A 20,506-nucleotide genomic window follows, 5' to 3' on the forward strand; every position below is an offset into this window, starting at 1 on the left:
GGGCAGTGCAACTGGAACCCCCTTGCCTGGGCTGGGAATGATCAGTGAGGGATTTCCAGCGATATTGCTGTGGGTTGCCATTCTTTTTTTCCGTTCTGGGATTATAACTGTGGTACTCCCCCTCCCTCTCCCTCTATTTTTCTATATTTTTTTTTTAATAAGAGAATTTATTTCCTTGCTGTCACGCACAGGCTGTGCTCTATAAACCCTCCCCTACATGGCAAGCCAGCAGAGTGCAGGGGGAAGGCGGACATGCTGCTCCAAATATTCCACGTGTTTCAAAAACTGGCAGAGTTCAAGCCTGGCTTTTCAAATTCCAGTTATTTCCCATGCAATCTCAGCTTCCACCCCCCTCCCCTCTCCAACCAATTTCCTGCCGTTCAGGGATTTTTATGAAACTGTCGAATTACTACATTTTTCGTCCGGGAGGGAGGCAAAATATAAACAAAACCCAAACCAAAAGCAATAGCTGGGAATCAGAAACAAGTCCGGTGTCCATCCCCCCCACTCCCTCCTTATTTTTTTAAGTGTAGTTGGTGAGGTAGCACTGATTTTAAATAGTTTTATTCTCTCTTTTGGGTAACAAAGGAGTTTCGCCAGGCTCAAAGCACAGTATTTCCCAGCTTTCTTCCATCCCACGCGAAACTCATCATCACGTGTTATTTCCTAAAAACAGAAAGGCCCTTAACAGCTTCGGTGCTGGGCTGGTTTGCACCTCGCTGGAGCTGGGCATGCACAGCCCGTGGGGACCCCCGAGTCCGAGGCTGAAGCCTCCAGGGGTCAAGTCCTGCATTAGTCTTTACTAATCGGGATTTTGGGGGTTCTCTTCCATTCTTTTTAGTTGTTTTGTTTTTTTTTTTCCCTAGAATTTCTATATCATATATTATATATATGTATATATATATATACACATATGTATATATGACACGTATTTAGTCTTGGAATAAATAAAGAAAAGAATCATTGGATGAAATACGGACTTCAAAGTTACAGAAAGGGAAGAAGAAAGGAAAAAAGAGGAGCTTGGGAAGAAAAAAAAAAAAGTAGCCGTGAAAAAGGATGTGCTGAACATTATAGGAATCAGCAGCAGGGAAGCGGAGGGAATGTATTGCTTTGGTTTGTGGCTTGGCTTGTTCTAGGGCTTCACGGGAAAATCCCCGATCTTTGCTGGGTCGAGATGCTTTAGAAGTAGAAAGGTTTTGCCGTTTGGATTTGCTCCTGCCTCCGAGCTCGGTGACCGTCGGGTCGCTGGTTCCTGCAGGTTTCCAAGGTGGTTTTGAGACCTGGGGGCAACCCCTGACCCCCACGGGCGCGATGCGCAAGTCTCGTCTCGCATTCCTGGCTCAGACAAACTGGTCTGCAAGTCAAGGCGAGTTTTACCTCTGTGAGTGCAGGAAGGAGATCGCTCTCCTTTCTCTCTGCAGCCGATAGGCGTTAAATGCTGTTTGTGCTTTGATATTTACACTTTCCCCGAAGAAAAGCCGGTAATTGTTGTGCTTTTGTGAGGACAAAAAAAAAAAAAAGAGAAAAACAGAAAAGAGGGAAGGTAAAGGATAGAGGTAAAAGGGAGAGAAGAAAAAGATAAAATGCAGAAAAAGAAGAAAAGTTAGAGGAAGGAGAGAGGGAAAGGAGTGGAAAGATATGGAAAGGAAGAGAGACAGACGTAAAGAAGGAAAAAAAAGGAAAGAAAGAGCAGAAATAACAGGGAAAGAGGAGCTCAAATGAAGCAGCTCTCCATCCCTTTTCCAATAAAACATCCCTCTGCGGGCAGGGCACAGTACTGGCGGCAATTGCCTCCCCTCGATGCCTCCGAGTGCAGCGGTGACGACCCGCGGCCATCCCCGACCCGGGGATGGCCGGGCCGGGGGGTGGGATGGGGTGGGATCGGGGTAGGATGGGGCAGGCGAAGCTGTGGACCAGCAGAGCTGGAGTCCTTGTTTTGGGGTACTGAGACAGCAGGAAATTAAACAGACCCTTTATTTCTGTAAGTTTGGTCGCAGGTTGGGGGGAGGAGGGTGTCTCAGGGAGAAACACATGAAGGAAGAGGTGTCCAACTGCAAGTCAACACAGGCAGGAGGGAAAGCAGCCCAGAACTCGCTTCTACCGCTCAGCATTTTCTATTCTTGTCCCCTCACTAGTGACAGATGAAGTTGGGCAGTTTTCCATCCTGATATTCAGTATGGATTTATTCTAGATTCGAGGAATCCATTCTAGCTACAGGGATTTTTACTTAGACCACATATACTTATTATCCACCATCACTAGATAGAATTTCCAGGAAGGATTTCAAGTATTATTTTTTTTAACAGTCCAGAAAGTTGAACCGATATCTAGATATACAGTTGGATAAAGATGTTTCTCTTTGCTTTAGTTTATGCATGTCTTATCAAATATGTGCCATGAGGATGGGTTGGGCTGAGGAGGAGACAGAGAAAGAGAGTGCGTGACAGAAAGAAACAGTGGTTATTTTATAAACACCAAATCCAGGCCATGTGTGAGCCATTGTCCAGGGCTAGAATTAAGTGATTGTAACATGATAGCGCTCTGTTATTGTAAACAGGACATATTGTATTGCTATTGCTGCCCCTTTCGAGAGGAATTTTCAATCTGCGATTTACAACCTTCAGACAGGGAACAGAGAAGCCAAGACCTACTTATTGAAAAAAAATTTGCATCATCTAATAGAGACTCTGAAAAAAAAAATAAAAATTCACCATTGTAACCCCAAATATTTTTTCCTCCCCACCGGCTGGACAAAAGTAGGGTTATAATAGTAAAAGATATAATGAAGGAAATATTCAGACTCTTTGAAGGAAAATAAAGACTGGATTTTTCAGGTTTTCTCTCAGATATGTCCATAGCTGTTGAATAATGTGATTATAAATAGCATTTAGGAAGCTCCATGCTATCAGATTATTGGAGGAGGGAAGGGAATCTTCCCCTCCAGATTTTCCAAGTACATCTGGAAACTCACCACCTTTCCCCTCCCTGCACACACACCTCCGCTCCTCCTCCTCCTCACTCACGCTGCTACTACGTGCCAGCTAGAGACAAGGAAAGTTAAGTTGCACCAAAACACCCAAGTCTCTTATAAAGTAACCCCTGGTATCACTTTTAACTAAAGAAGTCTAGTAATTAAAAGTCTGAGTTGTTTTTCCACGTTTCCGCATGCAGTCCTAATTAAATCTTTACGATCCTCTCTGTGACTATTAACTGCCAGCATGCTGAGCGAATATCCTGTACAAAAACCCAGCAGGAGGGCGTAATTAGATAGAAAATCAGACAGGAGTCTTCTCATTAACTACAACAACTAACCCACGTTGCTGATGGAGCGAGCGGAGCGCATGCACACGCATAAAGGGTGTGCACAACCATCGACTCCAGAGACAGGGCGAGATCAGGAGGAAAGACGGAAAAAAATAAAAGGGAAGGTGGTGTTTCATGTTTACCTCCAATTCTGTGCCATCGAGGTGCGCCACGCTGCACTCCAGCAGGCTGCAGGATTTGCTCATCATCCCTCGTCGGGAGCTGCTCAGGGAAAGGAGGGAAGACTTTGTAATTTTATTTTGTGCCCTTTAGGTATGTAGCCTATTGATTATGAGAGAGAGACACAGCCATGCCCAAACACATCACATAAGGCAACCCTCTGCGTGTGTGTGTAGGCTCGTTGGAGGGTGTATTCAAGGAAAATGAAAGGAAAGCTCTCGTAGAAAATATTGTTCCGTCACGTTTTGGGGAGATGTAATTTTCTCCTAAATCATATTCCATCAGGAATGTCTCCGCTGAGCACAGAGATGGAGATAAGGGTTAGATCCGGATAAGCTCAGCCTCTCGGTGTAGCAAAGATAAAGTTAAAATAATAGTGACGGAAATCATTGCTTTGCTGTGAAGGTGTTTTCCTTATCAAGGAAAAATGTGACAACAGCCCAACATACAATAACATTGAAAACCCTAAACCCTAAATAGCAATGAGAAAAATAAAATAATAAAGCCAAGAAACCCACAGGTCCCTCCTTTCTCTGGAATCGACCCCAAAATGGAACCTGTCGGAATTCTGCAATAAATTGCTCTTATGACATCTCGTCTCTTTGGGAGATGATTTTACTCTGCCGGACGCAGATTCAGCGGTAGTTTCAGTTGTTTTGTTTGGGGTTTTTTTTATATATATCCCACTTTCGTGTTGAGAAATGGAACGCAACATTTAGTGTGTCCTCTGTGCCCGTCTTTGTTCTCTTCCCTGCCAAAGAAGTTAATGCCGTAATAACAGGTGTGCTCCTCAGCGGGCTGAAAAGAAGGGGGAAAGTGTGAAAACACGGCTTTGAAATCAGGACCTTTTTTCCTAGGCGATCAGTTTGGTGGTTCATACTTTTGATAACGTATATTCCCGTTCCTCCCTTCCCGTCCCCACTAATTCAGGACATGGAAGCAACCTCGGGAGCTGTAAATCTCTTTCTGCTCGTCCCCTGTACAATGTGGGCGTTGCGCTGCGCTTCGAAAGGCTCAGGCTTTAATTAAAAGTCCATAATGTAAACTATGATATATAAAAAGTAAATGGCCCTTGAATTATTAAGATGTAGCAGGGTTAAGCAAACAAACAAAAAAACAAAAAGAAAAAGGAGGAGGGGAAGGAAAGGGGAGGGAGCATTTAAGTTGTCCTTAATCGTGTTCATTTATGTCATGCAATAGATCTTGCAGATGTTGCCAAATTGCCACATTTTCAAAGGGAGAAATATAAAGCTTTATGGAATGCAAAGAAGTCTATGTGATATCTATGTTTTATAAGATAACAAAACCACTATTGCTCCCCATATGCTTCACACCTTTTTTGGTTTTATTAGAAGACTATATAATTTGTAAGAATTTCATTTCCTTCTCGATTTGGGGAAATAATAACAATAATAATAGTAAAAGAAAAATTCCCCCTCCCCTAGTGAATTAATATAAATGGAAATAACAGGAACTCCAGTTTGGAATGACATGATTTATGTACGCGATTCTTTAATATCCAGTCAATTTGAATAGTGATGTTTTTATATCCACAGTCAGTTGAAGATGCCAATAACAGCGGTATGAACTTATTGGACCAGTCTGTCATTAAAAAAGGTATGGATTATTCCAACAAGCTAGACAAACTTTTACTGTGTAGCAATATCTTCATGATATATTTTGACTTTGGGGCAATTAATTTCTCCGGGAAGCAGGAATACATGGCAGCAAGATGAATAGTTGATTGGATCAGCAGATAGAGTGAGGGGATAAGATATATGAACAGAAAAGTTTATATCCCCGCCTCCCCCGTCCTTCAAAGGGTTTAGTGACACAAATGCTCTCTAATGGAGCACCCCATGCTCGAATGCAGTTTCCATGGGCCCTCCTCTCCTCTTTTCCCCCCTCACCTCGAGTGTCTTCGGTGGGAACCCCTTGGCTTTTAACAGAGGATGGTGGTTGATTCCCTTTGGGGCTTAAATGCATTTCACAGGCGAATAAAACGTGGAGAGAAAGAGATGCCCATGGAAAGGCAGCCCCGGCCCCCTTCCCTGCTTCCTCCAAGATTCCTCCCTTCCCCCTTCCTCCAAGGTTCCCCCCTTCCCCATGCCCATTTTTTACATCTTTCTACATATGCGCCCATGATTTAGTGTAGCTGCAGAATCACCCCATACTGTTAAAGGGAATGTGATATTAACAAATGTTTGCAGTCTCTTGTACAGCTGTAAGCAAAATAATTAACTAATTAAACTAATTAAATGTAATTACAATAACTCATTTTGGGCGTATTGCAGCTGCTTAATTTTTTTACATTTCTCTGACAGTCCCTGGAAGATGCTCGGCGATTAGTGTTGTGTTATGCTGATAGACATTAAACAGATCACACACTGCAAATGGAGGGAAAGCTATCTTTAATTATCTAAGGAGTTTCTATTTCTAGATTCAATTTTAAGTACCAGAGATGAGGTTTGGAAATGCTGTCCCTTATGCTTACTATCAGCAGCACTTATCTCCAGGACCTTGTTATTTGTCAAATGCTCACAAACGGTTTAATAGCGATGATCTTGTAGGATGTAAAGCAAAATAACGCGGAGGGTGTTTGTTTAAAACGTGTTGAAGGCAGCACGAGGTCCTTCCGTGTATTTATGGTTTGTTTTGCTGTTGTTTGCTTGGTTTTTTTTTTAAATTTAAATCTTCATGTACGGTCTCTCTTTCACACACGTGATCAAGGTCTAGTTATTTGAGGGAGGACAGATGAAAACTTGAAGACCCTTTGGCAGCACCATTTATGACTGTTGGTTGAAAAGTCAAAGGTTTTTTGGTTGGTTGGTTAGTTGTTTGGTTTTTTTTTTTTTGTTTTTGTTTTTAAAGAAACAGAAAGTTACTTACCTTTAAAAAGGAAAAAAAAAGATTTCTGCTGTTTTGGTTCAGTTTGAATGTTTAATGGGGTATCTACTCAGGGTCTGTAACCTGATGGTTTCTGGTTGTATTTTTAACCTTTTTCTTTTTCCTCGCTCTCCTCCCCCTTCCCCACCCCCACTTGACACCTCATACACTGTGTTGTCTCTTGTGTGTATTTGATTAACTGGTGCTTGATTTGTGGCCGAGAGACTCCTTCCCAATGTTGTTCCGCACTGGTTTTTCACAGAATACACAGTTCAAAATACTCTTTCTTTTTTTTTTTTTTTTTTTTTTTTAACACGCACACGTCTGTGTCTCTCCCTCTTTCAGCTGACGAGGACAGCAGAGACATTCCACGTGTGTGCTCGGTGGTACAGTTAGAGAGCGAGTAGCACTAGAATGTGAATATCAATAATTCTATGGATCAGGTATAGATTTTTATATGTGTAAGGTATACATTTAGGTGTACTTTTTATGTGTGGGCATTGCAACGGCCCCAGGTCGAGCAGCTGCTTCCTAAAGAGACCCAGTCTCGTCTATATGGGATTACATGTGCCTATTTGCAGCCAGAAGAAGAGATACTCTGAGTTTACACATGATGAGAAGGAGACATATGCACTTTGGAAATTAGGTTGCTAAAAAAGACCCTGAGATGTGTTTGCAACTGTTTAAAAGTCACTGCAGCAGCGTTTTCTTCCTTAGAAGTAATGCTGAGCTCTAAGAGACTTCCCAGCATAAAGGAATATTGTATTTTCTCGCCCAGCGATTTTCCTGGGTATGGAGGAAGAGAAATGGGTAATAAATAGCAGGTCACACTTGTGGCAGTCAATATTTAATCAGGACGAGAGAAAGAGCAACACAGAGAGTGCTCAGTATCAATTTCGCTTTGTTCCCTGCAGTTTGTAGCTGTGAGGTTGTACTTTGAAGGAAGAATAAGTTATTTAAACTCTGTGAGTCGTTATTGCAGGCAGATGGTACAGATAGATAGAGAGACAGAAAGGTATTGACTGATTTTTGTCCAGTGGAACATTCTCGTGATACCTATTTGCCAGTCGAGGCTTGGAGGGGGTCTACTTCACCAAATCCTAGTTTAGTGCCTAAAATTCTTTAATTACAAAGCGGTGGGAGAAGTATGATGGAGACCTGGAGTCTAAACTTAATTATATCACCCAGACTGTGTCTGTTCATGGTCTTTCAGGCCTGCAGAGGGAATTATCTATCTATGCAAAAGCTTTGCCAAATTATTAAGGAAATTATATAGGGATTCATACACGGCTATTGATTTATCTCACGTATCGATCCCCCACAATAGATTACACATACCCAGCCTCTTGTTATGTTTGCTATCTGAGCTTACTTGACATTTCTGAAGTAATTTAGTTAAGAGGAAATGAGTTGTTCCCAGTAGAGAGAGCAAACGAGTGAAGTGAAGGTAGCCAGCGTGATAAATGGCTCTTTCATTTGGAGATCTCCAGAGCTCGTTTAAGGCTAATTTTCTGTATTAGCCCCCTTTGAGCTATTAATGCAATAGGCAGGGACCGTGGCCCCTCGTCTCTTAGCTGCCCCATTAGAGCGAGCATTAAGCTACCAAGCCTGAACTCCACCGTGGTCGTGATGGTGGTGGCGGGGAAATAATGAAAGGTGCTTTTTAAACTCCCCTAATCTAAACTGGCAGAGGGTGGTTAATACGATTTGAAGGGGGCTGGTCAATGAACAATCAATAAACTAATAATGAGAAGGATGCGGTACATTAACAGCCTAAAAATGCAACGAGACATTAAAAAATCATCCTTAACTCCTAGTTCCATTAAGATTTGGGTGGTGGAAGTGGGAGGGAGGGAGCCAGATAAATCATTAAGATGATAATAATAATCACCAAGAGCATTAATATCAGTCATAACTAAGCTTTCAGAGCTTACCGGCTGCCCGTATGGAGGCCTTTCCTTCGATTTCTGCTGAAATGAAGGGAAAGCTTTCCATGTGTCAGGAATAAAAGATAGAGCTCCCTTGTCAAGTGCTCATCTGAAATCTGCTTGGCACCGACTGTGGTGAAAGAAGTTGTCCTCTTGCAAAACCTTGCGTGGCCCAAGTCCCAAGTTAATTTTTTGTGACTCTGGGGCACAGTCAGAGTCTTAAAATTATTCTGATGTATTTATTTACTTTCAGCTCTTTCTGACGGTCGCCTGCACACTCACACCTGATTTAGCACGGAAGGCCATTTTAACTCGAACACCTTAATTCGTGGTCTCCTTGCAAACACACTCTATTGTTCCTACTACTTCGGGGAAACATACGAAAGAAGGTGTCCTAACCTTTTGCTTTCAACTCGAAATAACACGACATGACTTTCCTCCCCACCTCTTGAAGTTTCGGATAAATGATTAACTGAAAACCACTCTGGCCTCAGCCTTTCAGGTGATAGATCTGGGAATCGGAGATGGTGCTTTGCTGCCACTCAGCTTCGTGCTCATTCCTGGATTACCCACTGAACCTTAGGATCCCCTTTAATTGAATGCAAAACAATTTCGAGGGAATACGTTTGACTTTGAAATTTAGTCCCGGCTTGCAGAGGAAAGGGACTGCGGTTGGAGGAGAGGGGCGGGAGGAGAGGAGGAGACGAGGGGGACAGGAGGAAATGGGAGATGAACACACACTTTCCGTATTTGTTCCTTAAAATTAAAATAAGATCCGGGTCTTTTAGATCCAGCGTGTAAGACGCTGCTCGGGACTTTTTAGAACTGGGGACTGAGTAAGATCAAATCACCAGTTACACCAAAGTCCTGTTGTTATACTGGACAAAGAATTTTCTACTCATTTCAGGCCCAGTAGGCAGATAAAAAAAATTGAAAGAATTTAACAGTTGATCAATAATTAATTTGTCCATGATGTTTGTTGGTAAGAAATATAAGAAACATTTCCTCTGATTGATTATTTGATTGATTGATTGATTGATTGGTTGACTATCAGATTATTCACCGGGGTTATTGCAATAATATCCATAGCTTTAACCCCTATTATTCAGCTATTTTCAGGACATACATCTATTATTCCTTTATATTTAGTGTCCATAAAATAGCTTTTATTTCCATTTCCTCTTGTGCCTTCACATTTGTGCGCATTTTCACAGGTTTTTGGCAAGAGACCCAACAGAGAACCACCAAAAAAAAAAAAAAAAAAAAAAGAAAAAGAAAAAAAGAAAAAAAGAACCCTAAGACTTAATGTATGCACAGAAAATTGTAAACATGTAAAGAACTGAAAGCTTCACGCTGAGTTTCGCCATGCTCCATTTCCCCACCATTTCCTGCTGTCGTTTTAAAGCGATCTCACTCATCTAGAGATCCCGTTTGCAGGAACAGTATGCTTATAATTACTAACAAATCAAGCGGCTACTGTTGCTCTCCCGGTTTATTGATAAGCTGAAGAGAAATGGAAGGGGGAGAAATGACAAAGAGGCTGGAAGGAACCACAGGAGGAGAAAGAGGAAAGAAAAAGGAGGGAGAAAAAAAGGAGGATGGAGGAAAGAGAGATAAAGGCATGGAAAAGGAGAAAGGAGAGAAGAGAGACAAAGGAGCTGAAGAAAGAAATATAAAGCAAGGGAGAAGGCAGGGATTTTAAAAGGGGGAATTATAGAGTTTGGGAGTGAAAGAAAATCGAACAGTTTCTGCTGGGGATAACAAGAACTAAATGGGATGAAGTGAAAGCAGGAGTGATGGGGACGCTGCGTGGATACGTGTGTGTTATTCTGTTTTATTCCAACAGTTGTGGCAATTCCCAACCAACTGGGAAAGTTGACATCGGCTAAAAATACACCCTGCATTAGGATTTATTTACATCCACGCAGGGATTTGACACATGCAGCCGCACACACGGATCTCTTCACCCACAAAACCTCCACGTTCCATTATCTCTGCTGCTGTCTGGGCTATATCTGAAAAGCTCTAGCCATGATAAACATATAGATATGATATAGATAGAGATAATTCATTCCATGGCAAACACTTTTTTGAGGCAGCATTAGGTAATTTACAGAAGATACAGAGCCTAGATAGAATACATCTCTCTGAAGCTATGAAATTGCAATAGATATGCTTACACCGCCTGGTAAGCCTCAAAATGGGTTCGGAGTTATCAGGCTCCAGCTGGTGGGTATGTTCCTGCCGTCCTTTTCAGGGAAACAGTGGTGGGAGGAAAAGCTGAGGAGATCCCAGCGTAGCAGGGAAGGGAGCCAGCCTGCTTCCCAAAAGCAATTTGCAAGGGAAAAAAAAAATACCGAGCACGTGAAAATCCATATTTCAAAGGTTAACTAATGTAATGAGTGCTCCGAAAGGCCAAAGCGAGTGGGCTGAGGTGCATTTAAGCATTGCACGGGTCCTTCTCTCTTTAGTGAGTTTGGACTAAGATCAGATGTTCGTGGAATTGCTGCCTCTTGTTTAATTTCTCAGTTCACTGGACAGTGACCTGATAAACTGGTCACTAAATATAGCCACGGTAAAGGTGTACTCGAGCCACTGAGCCCGTGAGTTTGTCCCAAGAAAAAAATGCCAGTCATGAAGATCTGTCTGGTGGCATTGCTTTAATCTAACTTTTTTTTTTTTAGTTTATTTTTTTTTAACTTGATACTTCACTCAAATAGATTATAGTACATGAAATAAGTGATATATTTGTGTGTAATGGGGGAAAATACATATGGTTTTTTGTTCTGCTGTACTACCTCTGATACACAAAAAAAGTCTTCCTATATAGAATCGATAGCAAAAAAAAAAAAATCCTATTAATAGCAATGAAAACAGGAGCGGGCCTCTAAGTCTTTTATAACTGTTTCTGAGCCGTTCGCAAACTATTTGAAACCGCCTTTATGAGCTGCATAAAGTACCTAAGTAAAAATAATAGAGAAATAGGAATCCATTTCACTTTCTGATTCCCTGAAGTCAAGCCACTCAAAATAATTTGTTTATACTGGAGACTATATACAAGGCATAAGAAGCAATATGTATATCTAAAATCGACATGCCTTTTGGTTTTTAGCTGTTATAGAGCTTTTATTGTGGGGGTCTGGTCTGGCAGTAGGAAATGATCTGTAATAAAAACAGTGAAACACGGTTGTGTCTATTCCATACACTGAGGTTATAAAATTGGCAATTGCCCAGTAGTTAGCACTTGGTAATATATTAGGATACCCGATCTTATTGTTTAGCAGCTCCAGACGACTTAAATATCCGCTCAACCCTAATGGTTTGATTCTCCAGATATGTTGCAAATAAACAGGGCTTTTATGACTTAACTGACATGTATTATAAGTACCTAAATAGCTGGCATATGTGCATAATAGAACCCTATTATTTGCCGAATTGGTTTTGCAATTGATTGAGTGGAAACGGGAGATTGCGAAGTAGTATCTGCTCGAAGAGGGTGTGTAATCAATTAGTCTTCTCCTCTGAAACATGCCCGCTGGACTGCCAGGGCTCCGCCACCAGTAACCCCCCCAGTTTTGGAGTATATTTTCTATAAGGAAACGTGTGTTACCGTGAATCCAAGAGGAAGCAGCAGTAGCAGCTGTCAGCTCTTATTAACTCCTGCATAAAACATACCTTAAGTACGGTTTGTTATCAATTACTTGCAGAAATGAAACAACTGGGAAAATGCAGTGAGGCTCCCTATAAATTAAAGTGATTGGGTGATTGATTAGAGCACCTGCTGTAAATCATAACAGTTACACACAATTATGAGAGAGCTATTTAAGTTCATTTGTAAACAAAATTCATGTCACGGGGGAATTGCTCTCCGTTTCAGTTTAGCCAATTTTTTTGTTTATTTCTGAGTGTGTCTGGTTGCTATTATAGGAATTTGTTCATTATAATCCCCTTGGTTACCCTTAAAATAACCTCACTGGTTTCTCAGAGAAAAGAAATATTTCGTTTTATCTTAGGCAGAGCAACATGGTTTTATTTTATTTAGCTTCACTTTATCGTTCTCTTTTTATTTTTCCCTATAACTACCTTTAAATATGTGTTACAGTAACTAAAACAGCTTTATTTAGGGGCGGGAGAGTTCCCAGTAATTCACGGACAGCACAATATGATCAGAGTGGAGAACACCATGGTAGGACCAGATATTTTTTTTCCTGGTGTTCATTTTTCTAAAGGAAAAGACTCATTTTATTTCATAAACCAGACTTAATAAAAACACAAAGCAATAACAGAGCTGTCTTCTCGTTGCTGTATCCTCCAGCCTTTATACTTATTTAAGACAGCAACTCCCTTCGTGTGCTGCATTTATTCCTGGCTCAGCTTAGCAGTAATGGAAACATTAGCCAAAAAAAAGTAAATTTTCCTCTTTTTTTCCCCTCCAGAAAGGCGCTGTCCGTTGTACAAAAGGCATCGGGGGGCTCTGGGTGAGACACAGGCTCAAACCCGAAAGTTGCCAGGTGCTTGCCAATATGTATTTTATTTCCCAATGATTAAACCCTGCATAGAGGCTGTACTGTACCACCCTTCTCTCCATCCATCATTCATGGAGCAGTTTCCTAGAGGTTGGGGGAGCAGCACCCTTTAGGTTGCTGGAGGTAGCCAGAGTTTCAAAATTCCCTTTCATTTTGCTGTTCTGTGCATGTCAGAGAGACTGTGGTTATCCCGTGCTCCTTCGTGGCGTGATGATTTCTCTCTCCCCTCCTCCCCTTTTCTTTCTCCAGTTCCGGTTCCTCCAAAATCTGTTACTTCTTTGATGATGAATAAAGATGGCTTCCTGGGTGGAATTTCAGTCAACACCGGAGAGGTGTTTTGCTCTGTCCCCGGCCGCTTGTCTTTGCTTAGTTCAACTTCAAAGTACAAAGTAACTGTGGGAGAAGTTCAGAGGCGACTTTCCCCTCCAGAGTGTCTGAACGCATCCCTCCTAGGAGGAGTCCTTAGAAGGTAAGAGGCACGAAGATGACCACGTGTGGGTCTCCCTGCACACACCAGAAATACTTGGTCAACAGTAAAGATGATTGCAAATATGCATTGACCTTATTGTCATAGCCTGTGTGTGTAACTTTATGGATAAAGTGGAGATATTCAGTGTTCAGACGTTGAGATGAATGTTTGGAGAGCAGAGAAAGATTTGGCCCTGTTTGCTCACAAATCAAGGAACTGAGGCAAGGAAGATTTTTGCTTTTGTACATGAACAGAATTTCTATCTCTTCTCCTACTCACACTTCTCTCTTAGAAAGTGGGCAATATAAAATGCCACATTGGATGTGATTCAGGGTGAACTGGAGGTTTTTGAGGACTTGACGTATTTCTAGGGATTTCCTGGATAAATCCACGAGGCTTTCTCTGTATGGCAATAGCAGTCAGACAATTATGTCAGTTATGAGACCTGTTGTCACACAAGACATTATTGAGATCGGCAGGGAACTAATAGGCAAGGTAAGGTAGAGAAGTACCTGACTAAAGAAAAGTCGTCAACAGGTAGCTCTGAAAGTCAGAAACTTAGTGCTTCATGCAGAGAAAGTTGCTGGAGGAATCACTCACAGTTGGGCTCGAGGCCTTTGCTGTTTAATATTTGTGCAAATCACCACTAAAATCCCGGTGGATTTTGCTGAAGACCTCAAAATATTTGGCAATATTGGTGCTGAGGAAAATGGGGAGGTCTTGTTGCCACTCGATCATATCAAGTGAGAGATTGTGGTTTTATCTAAAAGAAACAAGAGTTCAAGCTCTGAGGTCATTAACTGGAAATACTAAGAGGGAGAAAGGCTTTTTTCTTCTTGGCAGGGACTGAGGGACTGTGATTTGTCAGTATGACTTGGCTGTAAGAAAGGTGAGCCAAAGCTCCGTCTCCATTCAGAACAGAGAAGTCATGAGGTGCCAACATGAGGTACCAGTTCACCCACTCAGACTGACAGGAGATAAGACTTCATTTTCTATGGGAGAGGTGGACACTAGACTGGTAAGAAAAGCAGGACTTTTAGGCAGGAACAGACTTTAGGCAGGAACAAATGCATATAAATTGACAGTGAACAAATTTCAGATCATGTTTAAAAGTTGCTAATCTTAGAGGAGAAAATATCTTGACAACTCCTGTAGCCACAATTGGGATGTGATGAGTCTAAGGTGGTTTAAAATGCAGTTTATGTTTGGGGTTTTCCCCTTACCAACCCCTGATGTCGTCGGGGTCTCTGGCTCCATGTCTGGAGATGAGAGGGAAAGTTCTGCTCCATGCAGTCAGTCACCCAAACACACACACGAGAATCAGGATCTCCTAAAATAGATGCAGTTCCACGTGAATGTCTGTAATCATTGTTCAGCTGCGAGCCTTGCCAGTGAGAGCAGCAGAGACTTTTACTTACAGATGCTAAACCTTCCTGCTCCTTCTGCGCAACCACAAATGGAGCAGGGAGAACATCTGAGAGATACCCTCAGATGTAGAAAATACGATTATCAAGGTAAAGAAACATTATTATTGAACTTCAGTGGATTTCTGGAGGTGGCCCAAGCCGTAATCATTGGCTACTGCTGACTTCAGTTCCTATCTCGAATCTAAATTTTAGACAAGCTTTTGGTTCAGAGCAGATGAAATATAAAAACCTGCTCTCTTGCAATTCTGCCATCCCGTCCGATTTACTTTGATATAAAATAGTGGGATACCAGTCTGGCTTCTCTGTAGTTTTTGATTTCCTTCCGCTAAGTGTGACTGCTAATTCTTAAACAAATTTTAAGTGAAGAACTAAGAGATAGTTGGGACAGACTCTGCTGTTAGGTGCCAAAACTCTCCTGGACTTCGCAGGTGGCAAGATTTCATCCCTGAGGCTTTACATATGTATGGGCGTTCGAACAATAGGTCTGAATTTCCCTCCCATAGCTCACTCATCCTTTTATTGCCCTTATCAGTAACCTCCGACAGATACTCAAATCTTTCCCCAGGCAATCTGTTCCCTCTATTCCCTCTATATAACGCCCCCTGCCTCAGGTGAGTTCTTCCCCTCAGCATCGCCTTCCCGCGCAAGAACACACGCGGGCTCGAAATGGTTTAATAAATATTTTCCTCCTCTTCTATTTGTCCACAGGCGCACACATTCTCCCTTTGAGCTTTTCCGATTTTTTTTTTTATTCCCTCTTCCCGTTCTGTCTCTTTAAGGGAAAAAAAACCCAGGTGATTGAATCTTCCTCCACCTTTCTGCCCATCCCTTTGCTCCATCGTAATGCAAGTTGGCGTCATACAACAGGAACCGATTTGTTCTCTAGATCGGAACCTTTCCGTTAATTATTGCTATTTGGCATTATTTGATTTCCCTGGATAAAACAGGGAGAAAGTGGGTTCATCCCCACCTCTACCCTTGGGAGAAATTAGGCAAATCTCAGCAAAGCCGAGCAGAACTCAACACCCCCAAAGACCTTAACGTCGAGTGAAAACCCTCCCAGGCTCCGCTGACTGCACAGACTAAATGTTTCTTCCAGGAACACTGCGGGGTTAATCACGATGTTAATTTCTTTGCAATTCTAGAGCCAAATCGAAAAACGGGGGGAGATCTTTGCGAGAAAGGCTAGAAAAAATCGGTTTGAATTTACCAGCCGGCAGGCGTAAGGCCGCAAATGTCACTTTACTCACCTCCCTGGTGGAAGGTAAGCCGAGGGTCGCAGCTCCCTTCACACCCCTGCCTGCTCTGAACTCCTGTCTGACATTTTACCAACCAAAAACCCCCAAAAACAAAAAGAAAGAAACACCACCAACTTTGGGGATCAGGTGGGAAAACCTTGCAGAGGTGAAACTCAGGGCGGGCTAGGAGAAACACCGGCACGATGAAGGATCCCATTCCCAAAAATGAAGTCATTGGCTGGAGGATCATTGATCCTTCTTGGTGGCAAGAATGAGGGAGTGTGTCTGTGCCTGTGCGTGTATATGTGTGTACCTGTGTATGTATGTGTAATTCTGCAGGGCAGTCCCATTCCTCGTTGTTATTCATTTCCAGTCTGTGCCCTCCGACTCCACATCTACTCCATCCTCTCGCTAATTCGCTCCTCCCGAGCTGATTTATAGACGCTACAAGATGCTCAATAGGGAAAAATAATACAATTTTTTTTTTTTTTTGTAAGAAACCAGAACAATTTAAGACTCGCAGAGCTCGGTTTCCCTTAAGGTGGCTGGAGCTGAACAAAGAGACCAGCTATTCCCGAGGAAGGAGAGAGGGAAGGGGAAAGTGAAGTTTCAACACATTTCAAGTCAGCTAATGGCATTTTGGTGGCCTTTGATTTGTTGTTACTGTACCGAGAAGGAAAATTTAGAGTCACTAATAAGTTTAGGATATGTGCGTGTTTATGCTAAGAGAAGTTGGACCTTTTCCAAAAAAAACCTATCCGGAATAGTATGGATGCAATTATAAATTCTATGTATCTGCACGACACATACACACCGAGAGGCGTATAAATAATCCACTTATCTCGCCTGCATGTAAGCGTGCATAAATATTTGTGCTAGATACTAACTTTTCAACTCTTTTGATTGAGTTATGGGAGCGATAAGACCTTTTACCGCGTGCAGAGCTGAAGGCAGGCTCGCAAAAACACTGCGGCTGAGAGGCGGGAGCTCCTCCTGGTACCCGCGTGGAGGTGACGCCGAGCGAGGCACGGTGTAGGTTACGGATACAGGATACAGGGGCTCGCTGTAGGAGATGTGAAGCGTTTCGGGGGTGACAAGTGCCCTTTGGCGCCCGGGTTAGCGCAGCTTCGCCCCCGCTGTGTGTGTGAAACCCCAGTTCACAGCCCCTCTCCGAGGCTGGTGCGAGGTTCAGAAGCCGGTGGGGTTGTGTAGTGACGCTGAGCTCTATGTCAAATGTGCAGGAAGGTGTACATTCCTGTGCTCTCCCCTGATTCCCTCACAAATCAACAGTTTACCTTCACGGAGATCCCTCCCTTTGGAAGAAGCTGCACCTGATGAAGTTTGATTTTTTTTTTTTTTTTCCCTGCCACCAGCCAGGCTTTTTTTCCTCCTGTATCGCCAGGAGCAGGAATGGTCCGGTCGGTCCCCGCCTCTGTTGCCCTAACGCTGCCCGGGAGGACTCTTCCCGGTGCGGGAATCCCACTTTCAGGCTCTCCCGGGTGCTCTCGCCTTCATTAACCGGTTTGATCATTAGCGAGAAGCATTGGGAAGCAGGAGATGACGTTGGAAAGCAACTCCTGATAGTTAAAAATAATGTGGTCCTGGAGTTATTAGACATACCTGTTTTACGTGTTGGAAATCTTCCCCCTCGTCCCTCAGGCGATGCTTTAAAGGGTTTAATGCTTTATTCTAGAGGGGCTGAGCTATAATCTGGTGGAATCCCCCTAGAGTGAGGGGTTTTTTTCCCCTCCTCTTTTCCTCCTTTCTGCAGCTACTGTCTTCTTGTGGTATGAAGTACACCAGTAGGAGTTGGATGACACAAACCTCTGGAGGCAAGAAACCTGAAACCAGGCAGGCAGGAAAAATGACAATTAGAATTAGAGTTAGAATAATAATTATTTTTTTTTTCACAGAAAAAGTTACCATTAGTTGTTATCTTTCAACCGGGTAGAGAGGAGTTCCTGTTACATGATGGTCAGTTAAAAATGCAGATTATTAAATTGCCATCGGGCTAAATACAGTTATCTCCATAATTTTATAAACGTGGCACTAACTGTGATAATGATGCAAGTACTCTGTGTGGATAAAATGTGTATATAATGTCCCACAAAGAATTAACATTATATTCACAATATATCCACATCTGTGAAGTTTTGGACAATGATCTGATGTGTTGAAATAGGAATGGTTTCTCTGCTCTTAAGAGGAGTTTGAGTTCTTTAGTCTTTCAGGATTCTCTAGGTTTCCCTTGTGGTTTTTTGGTTACCTTTTTTTTTTTTTTGGCCCTGCTAATTTTAAAGTTTATTCTGTGTGTGAGTGGTATGTATGTGTTTTTCCCTGTGTTCTGCACAACCATTGTAGCAAAAGCAAATCTCATCAGCTCAAAATCTGTCCCATCAACTTCTGTCCCCAAATTAGGGCTTGTGGAGGGAAAACACATACTTGAGCCCTGTCCCTAAGGTGGAAGGGATTCTATGAAGCCTGTCCCTAAGGTGGAAGGGATACTATTAGCTTTCCAAACACGGCCCGAAGGAGCTGGTGTCTCCCAGGGGAGCGGTGGGCAGGTCGGAGCCAGCCCAGCCCGGGGCCGGCGGTGCTCGGAGGTGTTAATCCCCCTCTCGTTCCCTCCAGGTGAGGCCGTTCATTTAGCTCGGGATTTTGGGTACATCTGTGAAACGGAGTTCCCAGCCAAAGCTGTTTCTGAATACCTGAACAGACAGCACACGGACCCCAGCGACCTCCACTCCAGGAAAAACATGCTGCTTGCTACAAAGTGAGTGTGAAATTAAATACCCCCCTTCTGCCCTTCCCCTCCTTAAACCCTTCCACTGAGCTCACTGCTAGGAGAAAGCAGACTGAGTTTCCACTCCCCACATTCCAATGATCCCGCGGGGAAGAAGGATGCTCCTATCGCCCCACGGACCTCTGCATCCCCTTGCAGTGGGGATCCTATCAACAGACTCTGCCCCTATAGAGGTTGTAGGCCACTGTTCCCTGTCTATTGTGCATAATTTCCAAGCCACTCCCAGTTAAGGGGAAGAGGGGAAAAAAACCCTCTACATTTTGCTTCCACAGCATGTCTGTCTGTCCCTCCTGCTGCTCACACACACCTGTCTGTCTGCTACCAAATTGCAATGATTTTCCGTGTGATTTAATTAAAAAAATATATATTAAAAAAAAAAAAAGAGGAAAAAAACGAGAAAAAATGGAAGAACAACACCGTGTACTGCTGATGATTCTTGGTTTGGCCCCTCCAAGCCATGTCTGTCCCTAGGGACTTCCTCGGTGGATGTGCTGTATGTGATGATTTACACTTGGCTGTGCCTCCCAGGTTTCTCACTGGAGGCTTCATGGTTTGCTCGAGTCCTCAGCAGTGGGTGCTGAGTGTTCACACATCTTCATCTATCTGGAAAAAGGAAAAGAGGAAAAAAAGAAAAATACCAGCCCAAACAGTTCTCATTTATTTCATGCTCTGGGACGTGCCTTGCCTCCGATGACAGTGTAATTTAAAGAAATATATGGAGGGTCGAAAAATCATTTGCTCAAATTTGTCCAGATGTTTTTTAGACGTGATTGGAATTTGATTGCCCTTTCCGCAGGGTCAGAAGATATTAATGTCCCAGAACTTTAATTGCTCGCAGACCCTGCTCTGCTCTTTGAAGATGTAAAATGTTGGACTCATTACTGTTTGTTCTCCAAATTCAAAGTTTCCTCTCTTGCACTTTCTTAATGGATAATACACATAGAAGTAGACCTTTATCTTCCCCCACCCTCTGAAACCTTTAACCCACTGGGAATTTCAGAGGATGAGAGCTGAATGTCTTTTTAAAAGGGTTTCTTTTTTCCTTTTTTTTTTTTTTTTCTTTTTTAAATTCTGGCCTTTTTTTTTCCCCCTCCAGTCCCTGGGTAGGTATCTGTCTTAAAAAACCCTATTCCTTTGGGAACCCTTAAAGAAACTCTTCCTTTGGGAGCCCCACCAGCCCCCAGGATTTCTACATTGCCCAGGCACTCGTTGACTTGAAGGTCTTGTGGACCAGAGTAAAGCAAAAGTGTGTGTGTGTGTGAATTCATTAGAAAAGTCGAATCTGATTTTTCAAAGGTGCAGGCAAACAAACATGAGCCAGATGTCTACTCTGATGTGCTAATTGGGGTGTCACCCCCCCCAAAATAAAATTAGAAGTGCTCACTTTGTTCCTCATGCCATGAAAAAGCAATCATGAAGTCCCACAGTCCTGCTTTTTCTCAATAAGGTGGCCCAGCTTCAGCGGTGTCAGAGGAGGCTCTGTTTTGACCCTTCCCTGCACCAAGTCCCAGTGCAGCCAGTAGCTCTCAGTGCATGGTTGTGCTTTCCTTTGGGAACACCACTGGTGGGAGCTGCTTTGAGCCAGAGTCAGGCCTCCAGGAGGATGGGTGGTTGGCAGACCCAAGGCACACGTCCCTTTCCTCCTGGTTGTTTCTAGAACCACCAAGAAGAGCTGGGTTTTCACAGTTCTTTGGGAAAATCCTCGTGGCTGCTGGAGAGATTTTTATGTCCAGACCTGGTGTT

General features: G+C 42.9%; 1 protein-coding gene across 4 annotated transcripts in view; it reads left to right on the forward strand.

Moving 5' to 3' along the window:
• TFAP2B (transcription factor AP-2 beta) overlaps nt 1-20,506 on the forward strand; it is a 33,355-nt gene that overhangs the window by 5,749 nt on the left and 7,100 nt on the right. For 2 of the 4 annotated variants that reach the window (XM_032684186.1, XM_032684185.1), the window contains exons 3-7: nt 5,043-5,103; nt 12,737-12,811; nt 13,076-13,295; nt 15,868-15,986; nt 18,592-18,733. In XM_032684186.1, coding sequence (XP_032540077.1) covers nt 5,043-5,103; nt 12,737-12,811; nt 13,076-13,295; nt 15,868-15,986; nt 18,592-18,733 — 617 coding nt within the window. The remainder of the gene's footprint in view (nt 1-5,042; nt 5,104-12,736; nt 12,812-13,075; nt 13,296-15,867; nt 15,987-18,591; nt 18,734-20,506) is intronic. The other 2 variants (XM_032684188.1, XM_032684187.1) reach the window with 1 other exon arrangement.

The sequence above is a fragment of the Chiroxiphia lanceolata genome, chromosome 3 (genome assembly GCF_009829145.1).
Source record: "Chiroxiphia lanceolata isolate bChiLan1 chromosome 3, bChiLan1.pri, whole genome shotgun sequence".
Lineage (NCBI taxonomy): Eukaryota > Metazoa > Chordata > Aves > Passeriformes > Pipridae > Chiroxiphia > Chiroxiphia lanceolata.